This window comes from Zerene cesonia, chromosome 10 (assembly GCF_012273895.1).
Source record: "Zerene cesonia ecotype Mississippi chromosome 10, Zerene_cesonia_1.1, whole genome shotgun sequence".
NCBI lineage: Eukaryota > Metazoa > Arthropoda > Insecta > Lepidoptera > Pieridae > Zerene > Zerene cesonia.
Genome location: NC_052111.1, coordinates 8,631,657 through 8,646,280, shown reverse-complemented (window position 1 = coordinate 8,646,280; position 14,624 = coordinate 8,631,657). Strand labels below are relative to the sequence as shown.

At 32.8% G+C, this 14,624-nt stretch overlaps 3 protein-coding genes across 3 annotated transcripts in view; 2 read left to right on the top strand and 1 right to left on the bottom strand.

Moving 5' to 3' along the window:
- Nucleotides 1-2,653: 2,653 nt before the first annotated feature.
- The window catches only part of LOC119829399, a 38,566-nt gene continuing 26,595 nt past the window's right edge, over nucleotides 2,654-14,624 (top strand). Inside the window, exon 1 of the mRNA XM_038351879.1 lies at nucleotides 2,654-2,805. The gene's annotated coding sequence lies outside the window, so the exon portion shown is untranslated. The remainder of the gene's footprint in view (nucleotides 2,806-14,624) is intronic.
- Nucleotides 5,032-6,002, top strand: LOC119829495 (prohibitin-2-like). The gene has a single exon (XM_038352024.1). The coding sequence runs from the start codon at nucleotides 5,130-5,132 to the stop codon at nucleotides 6,000-6,002; it is 873 nt and encodes a 290-aa protein (XP_038207952.1). The 5' UTR covers nucleotides 5,032-5,129.
- Nucleotides 10,215-14,624, bottom strand: part of LOC119829400 (proteasome subunit beta type-2-like) — a 7,809-nt gene continuing 3,399 nt past the window's right edge. Inside the window, exons 2-4 of the mRNA XM_038351880.1 lie at nucleotides 13,985-14,178; nucleotides 12,330-12,492; nucleotides 10,215-10,732 (exon numbers count right to left, since the gene is read on the bottom strand). Of these exons, the coding sequence (XP_038207808.1) occupies nucleotides 10,572-10,732; nucleotides 12,330-12,492; nucleotides 13,985-14,178 (518 nt within the window). The 3' untranslated portion in view covers nucleotides 10,215-10,571. The remainder of the gene's footprint in view (nucleotides 10,733-12,329; nucleotides 12,493-13,984; nucleotides 14,179-14,624) is intronic.

Here is a 14,624-nt window from a genome sequence, read left to right as displayed (position 1 = left end):
CTTTTCAGGTATTTTTTTTTAATGCACAATTAAACGTTAAATGAATATACCATAGAGACTAGATATCAAGTAGTTATATGGCAAACATTTGTTTACTAAACAGAAGTACTTTGTAATTATTAAACAAAATTCGAAAAACAATTAATTGTAATTGTGATATTTTAAAATTTAAACTGTACTTATGCATGTGATTTCTATGTTTTTTTATATCCTTTATATTCCGTATGTGACTGAATATGTCTTTATATTTAAAGTATTTAATTTTTTAGTGGAAACTTTGCTGATATGTGTATGGTATATGTCTATAATCTATAAGAATAATTGTATTGTTTCTTTCCCAAAGATAAATAAATAATTAAATAAATAAAAAAAATACATTTGACCCAGTTTTCGATGTTAAGTGAAGAACAATAAAACACATAATAATCAATAATAGAGTACATAGGCACAAAATGCACACGAAATTTACAACTAATCAAAATTATAACTGAATGGTAAGAAGAATCTGTTCTATATATATAATTCACGTAACACACTGAACAGGTCGATCATTGAAAGTAAAAGTAATTCAGAACAGGTTGAACGTTTCCGCATATTTATTGGCGAGGAAGTTTGTTGAACAGTTCCAGGATATAAGTTAGGATGACGTGAATAAATTATTTCAATGAGAAAGTTTAGTGGATTTCTATAAGGTTCTTTAGAGATTTCTGTATGTGGTTGATAGTACCTAATTTGTTTTCATATATGTGTCAAATATTATTTGAATTTGCAGATACGATATGTACATAGTATATACTGCGTTATATTCGTAACTACAAGAAATTTATAAGATATTATTAAGATTAATCTTATCTATACTAATATAATAAAAAGGAAAAGATTTTTTGTTTGTGTGTACCCTAAAGGCTCCAAAACTACTGGTCCGATTTTGAAATTTCATTCACTAAAAGAAAGCTACATTATTCCCGAGTGTTAAAGGATACTTTTTATCCTCGGAAATGTACCACACATACACCAAAATAAATTAGTCGTGTGATGCGTTGAGAGACAAATAATTATTTTCTTCAAATTGTCTCTAGGAGGTACTAATAGGGCTGAGTGACAACAATTATCTATTATATACAAAAACAATCACGACCATCTCTTGAAAACCCACGAAGCTATCCAGAAGAAACCAATACAGTTGAATTAAAAACCTCCTGTTTTGGGAATCGCTTCAAACATAATTTAGGGCTTGAAAATAACATATCATACTTTTTCGCGAACACATAACTGGAAGATATATGGACTATAGAGGTTGAAAACTATAAAATAGTATTATGTTATCTGTGGTATCGGTTAAGATGAAGTGTTCAAGCGAAACCGCGAGCGAAAAGTTAGCTTAAGAACAGCGAAATACATGAAGTATTTAATACGAAGACATTCACTTTCTTCAAACAAGTATATATGTAGTTGAATTTCACGTCCATATTTCTTAGTAAACATTGTAATAATTAACATAAATTAAGAGAGATCTTATGATAACGGGCATTATGGCTGGTCACGAGTCGCCATAACACGATGCTGCATTGTCACCGTAGTGGGTAATGGATTTGTGAGCCTTATTCATTCATCTTATAGGCTGAGTGACCATGAGTCTTGTTTATTGAGGATTTCTTTTTATTTCTTAAAAAATAGCAACAATTTGATTTTACATCGATTTTCATCGTTGGTTAAAGAAAGAAAGCAATTCTTAAGATAAGATTGTCTAACTTCAAAACAATAGATATTTTAGGAGAAAAAACATGCACAGCGAACATTTGCTTAACCAACATTATAATATGTTAAAATTTAATTTAAGTCACATCTGTATGATTTAGTTTTTATGTGTCAAATAACTTTGACGGAGTTTGTCTCAGTCGGTCAAGCTTTTTAATGTTGAAACAAGCAAAATATGACTGAATGTAAGTAGACAGCACCGTCCTTACTAACACTGGTAGCTTTGCAAGAGGTTTTTGGTCTTATAAGAACATAGCTTTAGACCCAAATGAGTAGTAGCTCCCAACGACTTATTTCCTTTTAAAAGCACGTGTATTTCAATAGATTCTTGCTTCTTTTTTAGATCATTTTTATTGGGATGCGCTTGACCACGATCTCGCCAGCTGGTAAGCGGTGATGTGGCCTAAGATGGAGCGCGCTTCCCTAGAAGGTACTCTGTTCTTCTCTAGAAAAGTCTAATATTATTGTCATTGGAAAAGGATAGAAATTATGTTATAGATTGTCAGCCCTCATCTTCATCATTTTTCTCAGCCCAATTTTTTTTTACAAATCAAATCAAATCAAATCAAATTTATTAAATCAAACACTTAACCTAACCTAAATTTAACCTAGAGTTGAGTATAGGCCTCTTCACGTGCACGCCATTCTTCCTGTTCTTCGCCACCCGCATCCATTTCCTTCCCAAGACCTTCACTATGTCGACAACCCTATATTTCAGCCTTAATAAGGTTTAAGTTTTAGAAAGAAGAAAGAAAGAAAAGAAAGAAAGAAAAGGAAGAAAGAAAAGAAAGAAAGAAAAGAAAGAAAGAAAAGTTTAAGTTTTCTAATAAAAACAGCCTCCATGGCCACCCTAGTTCCTCTCACGTCTTGTGATAACAGCCAACCTGTCATCTGAACTCGCGCATCGTAGCGTGCGCCCGCGTCGATCGCCTTTCTTTTATCAATCCACCGCGATTTCGACCCTATTGCAATACGATAAGTGATATAATTGAGTGCATACGACCTTGAAGTGAGTGTGTTACAGTGCGTACCTAGTATTATATTTTGGTAAGTTTTTTTTAATATAATAGCTAAGTATTGCTAAACGGTAGTATAATATTTAAACAATGGAGCCGTACAAAATTGATTTATGTATATTTTATGCGTTTCCATTATACGGTTTTGATTTGTTATACAGATTAGCATCTAAATATAACTTTTTAGCAAAACAAGGGAATCACGTGAAATTTTATGTGAAGACTTACATATAATGCTGAAACATTTACTGAAAAAAAGATATTGTAATCCTAAATGATATCTTCAATTACGTACATCACTTCTCTTCTTATCCTTTCTTATTGTGTTGTAATGTGTTCATATAAATAAGTCTGACAAATAAATAGGTATTACCATATATCTGTTCTATCTTCAGTCGGTAGACTAGTTGGGAGGGAAGTCTTATCCGTTACATTTCTAATAATTGCCATGTATAATAAGACATTTTACATGAAATGCATGTACAATTGTAAATTGTACATTTATAGATTTATAATATATTTATTTTATACTTAATCATAAAAAAATAACGCATATATTATAGAGTTGCCACACAGCAAGCAATTTCATCAATCAAAGTGTTAATACTGGCAAACATCGACGGGATATAATATATCTAAGTGATAATGTATTTGAATATGGGAGTCAGGGATGGTCCTACAGTCCTATATGAAGATCAGCTTGAAATAGTAGCATTCAAATGCTATAATGTTTCGTGCGATGAATGAAGCCCTTTCCTATCCCTCACCCTACCCAGTTTATTCCTTTATTCCGTCGTCACCCTTCCCTCATCCCTTCTTCCTTAAAACGGGCGACGCACTTACATAAGCCCTACCTCTACTAGGCTTCATGGGCAGTGGTGATCGCTTACTATCTGGCGAACTACCAGTCCAATTGCCTGCTCTTTCATAAACAATGATGTAAGAGATGTTATAAGTAGGTACTAAGCATTAAATATATAGGTTTATGCGTACTAATAAATCTCATTATCAACACTTATGTTTATTAAAACGTTTATTATAAAACATTTAAATGTGATAATGTACAAACTCCCTATTTATACATAGAAAAATTAACAATATTCCATGATATACGAATTATTTTACAAAATTAGTAGGTAGCTTATTAATAAACATTTATAATTAAGTTCGCAGTACACGTTATATAAAGGTATGAAATATTACGTATTCTTAAATGAAGTTTGTATTTAAATGCTTTGTTTGACCAACCGCGTCAACCGTTAGAGCATTATCATGTTATACAAGTTATTGCATGCCATTTTGTCCGTATTTAACCAACTTCATCCAAGTATCTACTTCTAAACAGCCTATATAGGTCTTCTACAGACTCAATATCTTCGGCAAATAAAACATTGTAAAAAATGTAAGATTATAATCTAAATCTCGAGATTGCAAGGTGTCGAATAATTGTGATTCGTAATTTTTGCTTGCATTTAACACATTATTCTTAGCTATGATAAGCAAAGTTTTGTTTCTTTTGTATGAAATAGTTTTTTAGTTTTGTTTTCCTTTTTTATATAGGAACTCTGACGAATTAGTATAATATCCTGTAATGATAGTATGGTGTGAATAAATAAATAAATAAAATAAAAATAAAAATAAAAATTCGAATATTCAGCAGTTATGTATTATTGTCAGATAATTTTTTAATTCTTTTTTTAAATTTAAAACCCGCACTTGGCCAGCGTGGTGAATTATGGCCTGAACCCTCATAGGCGACCTGTGTCCCATATATGGGCTGATGAAGTTGTATAATATAAGTTATAGGTCATTTATTCATAATCGCAGGCGCAATTGAAATCAACTTTCTTGACGTGAAATGTTGTATCAATGTTGTTTTTAGACAATAAGAATATACGTATAAAGATTAATATCTAGTTTGATTTTGAGTATGAAAGGTCAGTCCCTGCTACAGTTTAAAGATTATTAGACGACATAGCTAGTGAACATAATGTAAAGAATTCATATGGTGCATAATAGGCATCCGATATTACGTCCTAATTAAAAAATAATTTCACAAACATTACATAATTTAATTAACAAAAAAAAAAACTACATTAAGTGTCATACCTAATACTTTAGCAATTTTATCTAAAAGTGCGCTACCTCTTTTGGTCTGAATTTACGACACCGTCCTAATTAACATACAGTGCTGTGAATCAGACCTTCACAAGAATTTAGCCATTCATCATCAAGTGTCAGTGATAAAACAGCCATGTAGTGTGATACGCGTTTTAACAGTGGAAAAATTATATTTTACAAGCATAACCCATCTCAAGTGTTTCTGTGTTATCCTTTATAAATTAGTCTGCAGAAATGGCGGCTCAATTTGGCAGAAATCCGCAAAATCTAGCCAATGGTTTGAAAGCTGTTGCAATTATCGGAGCAACGACTTACGGTATTTCCCAAACGGTGTTCAACGTTGATGGGGGTCACCGAGCCATCATGTACAACCGGATAGGAGGTGTACAGAGACACATCTTGACGGAAGGCATGCACTTTCGTATACCCTGGTTCCAGAAACCTATAATCTATGACATCCGATCTCGACCCCACGTAATATCTTCACCTACCGGGTCAAAAGACTTGCAAATGGTAAATATTTCGTTGCGAGTCTTGTCTCGTCCCAATGCGGAAAGTTTACCCACAATGTACCGGCAGCTGGGCACTAACTACGATGAAAAAGTTCTACCGTCCATTTGCAATGAAGTTTTGAAATCAGTCGTTGCTAAATTTAACGCTTCCCAATTGATCACGCAACGGCATCAAGTGTCTCTGCTCATACGAAGAGAGTTGGCTGAAAGGGCAGCTGATTTTAACATTATTCTCGACGATGTTTCTCTCACTGAGATGAGTTTTGGTAGAGAGTACTCAGCTGCAGTAGAAGCTAAGCAGATAGCCCAGCAAGCGGCACAGCGGGCATCGTTTGTAGTGGAGAGAGCGAAGCAAGAACGCCAGCAGAAGATTGTACAAGCCGAAGGTGAAGCTGAGGCAGCAGAGCTATTGGGAAAGGCGGTGTCAATGAACCCCGGATATTTGAAATTGCGCAAAATTAGAGCAGCGCAGAACATTTCTAGAATGATCGCGAAATCACAGAATAAAGTTTTTCTGTCTGGGGAGAGCTTAATGATGAACCTCCAGGATCCTGAGTTTGACAACTTCTCTGAAAAATTGATCAAGAAAAAGTAATTTATGGAACACTTTTTTGATAAATATGCAATGCTAAGAATTAGATAAGAAATATATTTTATTTCTCTAATATCAAAAGTATCCTAGTAATAAAAAAAGCATCAACAGATCAAATGATTTTCATTACATCAAGAAGGAAAATGAAACCAATATTTTATTCCAAGCAGCCACGATCAATAAAAAATTACATAATTTTCCTCGTAGCCTTGAATATTTCACAGGTCGTTGTTGTATACAGAATACAAGTGATCATTGCCGAACAATCAAGCAATAAGTTATATTATGGTTATTGTATGAAGCAAAACGAAACATTGCTGTATGTAAAGATATTTCATAGAAAAGCAGGTATTTTATTTTAAATCTCCTTAGATTAATTTGCATACAAATAAAAGAAAAACAGGTTGAATAAAAACTACATTCACTTTTACCTATTTTGCTTCAGCTAATCTGTCAAAGTTACACTTGCACTCAGTTAGTATTTTCAGGTTATATTGAACAGAATTTTAACATATTATCTTAAATAATAATATAGAAGAATGTATAATTCATATAGAACAAATAATTGGCCAATCATAAAGTCATTTTATTTGGTTCGTTCTTTTTTCTAGCGATTAAAATAGAAGCCAGTAATAACCGAGAATTACTGATGAATTTTACAGTAAAAGAAATTAATCAAACGATCCTTTTAAAAATCGGTATGACAGCTGCGGGAGAAATTTGCGCGCCTTTTATTCCCGCTTTTTCTTGTTAGCAAATGCCAGTTGACATTAAAGAGATCATGAGTTATTTAAATCGAAGAGTAAACTTTTATTTAGCGTCACTGACATTTAAATTTTTAGTAAGTAGTGTATGTGCTTTCTGCATTAAATTTGGAATTTTTCTGCATTCATAAAATGTTTTTAATTGTTTTTTATTCTTTAATCATAAATCGCAATAGCAAAATGGATTACGGAACAAATTATGGATATGAAATGAAAGGAACAGCACTGTCTTCTGACGCACAGATTATAACCCGGTTCAGTAGTAAACTTAATATTAGTATTTTTATTTGTTTTATTGCAATAATATTGGTACCTTATAACTGAGGAATATCACTAGATTCATTAACATTATATGAAAGCTTTCTTAGAATTTAGGAAACTCATATTGTGAATAAATATACTGTAATATTGATCCCAGAACAAAACAACCATAAGGCATTTAAACTAGAGCTCCGATAATTTTACATAACTAGCTTACCGCCCGCGGCATCGCTCGCGTCCACGTGATAAGAATTAGTATTGAGTACTTACAAACTTTATATAACGCAGGGGAGGTCACGCGCGACAAGTAGTCTAATATAAGCCTTGCTTTCCGCCCCGGATTCGCTCACTCTCTCACTGAGGGATCACGATATAATCCAACCACGATACAATCCGCGATGAATCAGTCCAGTAGTGCCCAAGAGTCAAGCAAATCAACAACTTTTAGACTTTATATTATAAGTATGGAGTAAAGATTACTATGTACTAATTCACAAATAAATTTTCTAATAGAATGATAAACATAGATTTAGTATTTTGTTGTGTTTGATTTCACGCGAGTATTTCATTTAGAAATTAAAAGCTTTTTAACGGATTTTAAACGCGATTTATTCATTATATTATTAACCCGACGTTTCGAACACTTTACAGCGAGCGTGGCGGTCAGTCTCCCCGTGACTTAATAAGTTTTTAATTTCTAAACATAGATTTGTTGGTTCCGAAAGGTATCGCTTGCGTAAGACACATAACATAGAACTCAAACTCATTTGAAAGTAACGAATCACGGTTCATGTCTATTCGTCTAATAAATCATAATACTGTGACGACCCGAAATTGATTTTGAATGTACCTATTCTTTCGAAAACATTCCGGCTTACAACAACAACATACAAATTGAAATAACATAATTTGTGTGTATAGAATATAATAATCCCTTTTGACTGTATAATAAGCGAAAGAAAGTTTGAATGAAACGAAGAAAGAAAAAAAAAAACAAAAAAGGATCATTGGGCACGAAAGAGTTTCCAATGTTTTTTTTTTTGGTACATAGCTATATAGACATAGAATTGTTCGCGCGCAAGAACACACACACAACAACTAATTAAAAAGGCAAAACACTGAATATTACAAAGAAGGAAATAAGAAAAGCATAAACATAATAACGACAATTTAAGGAGAAAACAAATAATTATAAATCTAATTTTAGGTTGCTGTTGTGAGTTATGGCTGTGAAATGGAACAGGCTCAGCTTTATATGCCATTAGTCAGTTGACCCATGACGCTATTGATTCTACCAGAACCAAGGAAGATGGTGGAATAAGAAAAAATAATAAATAAACACAAGTATATAAAAAATAATGTTAAGCAAATTAAAGAACTCTGTATATATGAAGTTCCCGTGTTACTATATTAATAACCATACTCCTCCGAAACGGCTTGACCGATTCTCATGAAATTTTATAAGCATATCGGGTAGGTCTGAGAATGAGAAATTTTGAAAGAATAGAAAAGGTCTGAGAATATTTATATTTCATACCCCTAAATGATAACAGAAAAGCATGCCGGATCATCGAGTAAATATATAAAAGAGACAAGTGAAAGATTGAAAGAAAGTTGGAAGACAAAATAACTAAGTTTCAACAAAGAATATGATAGAGTTTATTAAAGTCTACATTTCTATTTAATAACTTTTTAACCATAGTCTTCGCTTTATAACGCCAGTTGTAAAGATTTCTAAAACTTTCCTCAATGCCTTTAAATCTGCAAACTACCTTTTATGAATATTAAGTAATCGCTTTTTCATTAATTACAAATTCTAATGCTGCATTAAATACATATTAACGACTTTCATTTCATCGCCTTAACCAATTTTATAACTGAATGTTTTACATCGTTCCTTTAAAATGGCAATTATTTAAATATCAGTTCGGATAATATGAATACTAATCTTATTTATGATCCGCCGACGCCTTCGCTCGCGTAGTAAAAGGTAAATCCCATTAGTATGGGTGCCCATTTTGCGGTTTACTCGAGCGTGTTATATTAGTATTAGTACTAATATTATAAATGCGAAAGTTTGTTAGGATGTGTGTGCGTTTGTGTGTATATAGGCAACTTTTTATCCCGATATTCCTAAAAGATACGGACTCACGCGGGTGAAACCGCGGGGCGCAGCTAGTAATAACATAAATGGGATGACTTACGACGTTTGACAAGTGATTCCGTTTGCAGAAAAGTAGTAAATTGAAGATGGACAGAAATAGTTATTTTCGTCACCTATTCAATTAAAATTAGCTCACCTTCATACTTCTCCCAAGATATCTTATCTAAGGAGAAATTACACAGATTGCAGCGATAATGGAACGCCAATGAGCCAACACTTAACACCTATGTAGCTACACCTTGAAGTTTATTTACATAACAATCATTGCAAGGCGTTATGTTATGAATATTTTTAGCCATTTTTTTTGGCTTAGCCAATTTGAGCATCTTTTCAAACTGGTGGAACATACAGAATAAATTAAGATGTAATACGCTATGCATCATTAAGCGTTGCTAATGATCAATCTATGATAATGGTGTTACCATGCGTTTATACATAAAAATAAAAATAAATTATATTCTCAATAACTAACAATTAAGACCTGACCAAAGCAGTGGTGGCTCAGTGGTGAGGCGATAGCTTCAAAAGCGATAAGTCGGGGTTCGAGAATGAACGAGCGTGCAGGAAATAAATTGATTTTTCAATTTATCTGAGAATGTGTAACATCACCACTGCTCGAAACGATGAAGGAAAATATCGTGAAGAAACCGGCATGTCCGAGAATTAAAACTTCGACGACATGTGACATCTGCCAGCCCGCACTTGGCCAGCGTGGTGGATTATGACCTGAACCCTCATAGGAGGCCTGTGTCCCAGTAGTGGGAACATATATGGGCTGATAATGATGAAGACCTGATCTATAATTAAGATTTAAAAGATAACAACAATCAATTAAGAATTAACAAAAATGCTGTCTCTATACAGTTTTATCGTGCAATACTGCAATATGTATGTTCCGACAGTGCGTAAAATGCAGCGTATTTTAATATTTATTCTTAAAAACTCTTTCGTAAATGAAAGTAACCTATAAATGTTATAAAAATAAATACTTCAATAAGTCAATATTTCGATGAACAATAAATACATTTTAAGAGAACTAGTTTATTCCTCTTTGAAAGAATTAGATCAACCATGATTTAAAAATCTTGTTAAGAACAGTAAAAGTTAGTCATAATTTGCTGATAAATTCTTGCAAGCTTCTCATACGTTTTGTATATTCTCAATTTTCTATATACGTATGTAATCTGTCAGAGAAATAATTTAAGGAAATGTATATCAATAAGTGTCCAACCAGTTATCAGGGACTCAAATATCATCATCATCAAAATAGGATCATCATAAAAAGACCGTTTCGATGATGACCCTAACAGTTACACGAGTAACCGGCTCTGTATATTCATACATTATTACTAGTCGTTGATGCTGAAATCGTGCAGTAAAAAATCACTTTCCCACAAACGACGCGGGGCTTATAGTAGGTAAGGTTTTGACGCCATCTTTGGATATTGTTTTAACTCCAAAGTTGGGTAGATTCATAAACAGCCGGCGGTGTATTTCCCTTACGCATAGCTTTATAACCTCGTATGCTTCTGCTTCTGTTAGATCTGTAAAATAATGCATAGATGGATACAAGTGTAAGTATTAAAGAAGGATTTATTTGTCACTTCAATGGAGCACGCGTTTGCGTTTGTTATTAAGGAGACTTCATGAACTAAAAGATTTTATACTGTCTTGTACATAATGCACTGCAGTTGAACGAAAACAGAAAAATAAATGATATGTATCAGGCTATATGCTAAATTGATAGTGTGTTAAAATATAATGCTGCAAATTTGATAGGATAGAAAATATCACAAAGATACATCTAAACCTTTCTTTGATTAGAATCGTTACTTTTAAGGTTAGTACGGACATTGACTCTATTTTCAAAAAACTGTTCTTCAAGTAACATAGTAATTTAATAGCAATTTGTTATTTTTATAGTAAAATCAATTCTGAACGATGGTACGCATGTGTGCGTGCGGTCATGTACCAACAGACGTGTGTGTGTTCATCATTCTAATTATTAGTCTCCTTAAAGATTTAATTTAAATGGTTTAAATTTTTATTTTTATAAATTGTATATGATGAGAACTGAATGCATATTGTCGTTAAATTCTATTAAAATATTACTTAAGATATTTTCAAACCGATTCCCTATCGAAGCAAAATGTTTGCAAGGAAGGATACCTTCACGTTATATTTATTAATGTTATGGGTTCTACATACTGTTGAGTGGTTACCAGGCACTAGGTTTGGCTATGGTAGTTGTAATGGAGAAGTCTCTTGTTTATTTAGTGTACTGATTAAACGTATAACCTTCGTTTTTATATGTTATAAACATTTCAGAATCACTTGCTAAAATGTTTTTGTTGAATAAATAACGTTTGTTGTAGGAAGTAGGAAATTTTACCCTATTTGAAGACGAGCCCGTGCCAAAGGGCCTTGGTACATAGTTTCGACAAGACCCGCTCTTACAGGCCGGACATTTGGTTATATAGAAATTTCCCATACTCTATCCAGGCTATTGATACGCGAAAAAGGTTAAAGGATTTCTTAAAAGGCCACACATTTGATGGAAAGGTATCGGAGAACGCTTATGCTATTAATAGAAATAAAAATGAATCGCCGAAATAGTAAATTCAGACATCATTTACAAACATCTGTAAACTGGAATCTGGATAGTTGTTTTATTGGTGGTAAATATTAAACAATGTTATGACAATTCAAAACTGTGTCTATTACAAGTCTAATCGAATAAATAATGTTCATGTTTGAGTTTTGAGTTTGAATTGTGTCTTTTTTAGGGAGAGAAAAAGGTTTACGTAGAAAGGAAACTTAAAAAAAAATATTGAACAAAAATTTCACGCTAGGATTAAATAAAAAATTATTTCATCGTGTCCACAAGTAGCTTATTGATATATTTTATGAATTCTGCTATAAAATATCACTTATATATTAAAACGTTTATTTTAAAAATTACAAAATTTGTGTAATGAAAGTATAAATCTTTCATATTAAATTAACAGTCCTGTTTGTAATTGAACCTAGCAAAACAACCTCGTATTTTTTCTTAATCTCGTCGTCAATTATTAAATGGAATCTTTATTTCATACTATTATCAGATAACAAATACATAAATACGATAGTTTAAATACTCACTCGGCTTATAATATTGGTTCAGAATGCTGATACTGATCAGTCCTCCAAACCCGTGGGCTGCGAATGGTAACTTTACACAGGAAGCCAAGAAATCCATAGAGTATAGCTGACCACCTTCTTTGTCGTCATAGCCAGCGATCAGAAGATTTAGTATGTATGGATTCTGGAAATCGATATCATAAATATACTCTCTGCGTATAAACACAGTTTTACCTGAAAAAGTGGTGCGTTTCGAGAGACACTTAGAAAGTTTTCTAGGTTAATTGACTAATTTTCTATTATATTATTAGATACAATAATATTTTTGTTTTTGATAACACATCTAGACACGTAAGCGCTAACTTATCAGTATCATAGTTAGTATTTTCTTGTGTTTGATTTTACGCGATTATTATACATTTAGAAATTAAAAACTGTTTAACGGATTGTAAACGCGATTTATTCATTATATTATTAACCCTACGTTTCGAACACTTTACAGCGAGCGTGGTCACGGTCCCAGTCTCCCCGTTAAAAACTACGTTTTTAGTATCATAGTTCCTTAGTAAAGTGTACCATAAACATGCATAGATTGTTTATAGTATTGGAGAGGGGTCGCGTTAATTACCCAGAAAAATAACAAAATTTTGGTAATTGATTTAATGATATGTTATTAAATAACAGTAGCTATTGACTTTTTAAATATCAATTCGTCTGTACTTTTTTGTATTTGTTACCGCATAAATTTTAAATGGGTTTATACCGATATTTACGAATCTTTTTTAATTTAGAAGCTTCCATGTGCTTCTATTTACTCTGGTTTGGGCAATTCGAATGCGGTTTATATTTTATTAAAAATAATTGTCAAAAAAAAGTATTTAAGCTCTCGCGTCCTCTATCGCTAGCGTAAATCTTTCATATACGTCATGGGTATTTTAATGACTTGTATCACGAAGATCGCAAATTGGACATATTGTATTGAACGAGTTGTTTACTTAATGTTTTACACATACACAATAGCAATAACCTCTCCTGATACCAAGTGTATGATTCTATGACGTATGATGAGGTGATATATCTTCCATTGTGGCCTTTGCAACGCAACTTCGTCTGTCCTCGAATTTAATATTAGTCCAATTCTTACAAAATTTATCATAGATGTTCCAATCCTTGAAGCATGGCGTTATATGGCTTATAACGTATAAATTTCTCATATTGAATATCCAAGACAAGACAAAGTTTTTCCCATTTGCATCTTCATTCGCGGCTCGCACCAACGAAATTAACTCTTCACCTTTCCAATAATAGAAAAGATTATAACAAAACACTCACTGCTGGCCCCGGCTTGACCCGAAATAAAAAACATCCAACGTTAAGACTCGGTAATAATTATTTTGGAGAAAATGCTGCACCGCCAATTTTCAGAACTAGATCAAATTTAAATACAAGCACATGGAGAGTACCAGATCAAAAAAAAAAATCAAATCGGTTCATGTAGTCAAAAGTTATGAGGTGACAAACATAAAAAAAAACAATCGAATTGAGAAGCTCCTCCTTTTTGAAGACGGTTGAATATGAAGCTTTCTTATGGAAAATTATGTATCTAATAGAGATTTAGAATTAATACGTGACATACATTTTATTATGATTTGATGATAAAATGGTAGTTTTCTCACCCCAGCCCTTAGCACCTCTGCCATATTGACCCGTGTAAAGTGGACAGCTGCCGTGGTATCAAGCTGGTATCCGTTCCTCATGGTGTACAGCTTCAGGTTCTTGGAGACGAACTGACTGAACTGGGCGACGTCTCCCATGTCACCGTTCACTCCCATCACGAGTTTATCGGATATTTTTATCAGCTTGTCTTCGTCTGTGGTTTAATAACATTTTAAATAGATGTCAAAGCTAATATTTATGCTTATCAGCATCAAATTATTATGAGGCCACGTAATAGAAGAGGCCTCCGTCTAGGATGTTTTATTAACAGCATTATTGTATAAAATTCATATTTGCAACAAAACTTTAATACCAAAATGTTGGATTTATATAAGAGTTTGCCCCGATTTACGCTGAAAAGTAAGCCATAAACATAGGTATATTTTGAGGAAAATTACTGATGCCAACTACAAAAATCCTTTCGGATCTTTTTGTTTGAAAATGTCTTATAATTCACTACGAATCAAATGGTTATATGATAGACAGGAAGGTAATTTCATTGAAAATCCTTGGTGTTGACTTCTGTGCAATATTTTCAATTTATAATATTATTCTTGGGAATAACGACGCAACCGGCAAGGTAATATTTATCTTTATTAT

Bases quoted from the DNA above. Each gene is read 5' to 3' on its own strand.
- LOC119829495 (XM_038352024.1), top strand. From the start codon at position 5,130: ATGGCGGCTCAATTTGGCAGAAATCCGCAAAATCTAGCCAATGGTTTG.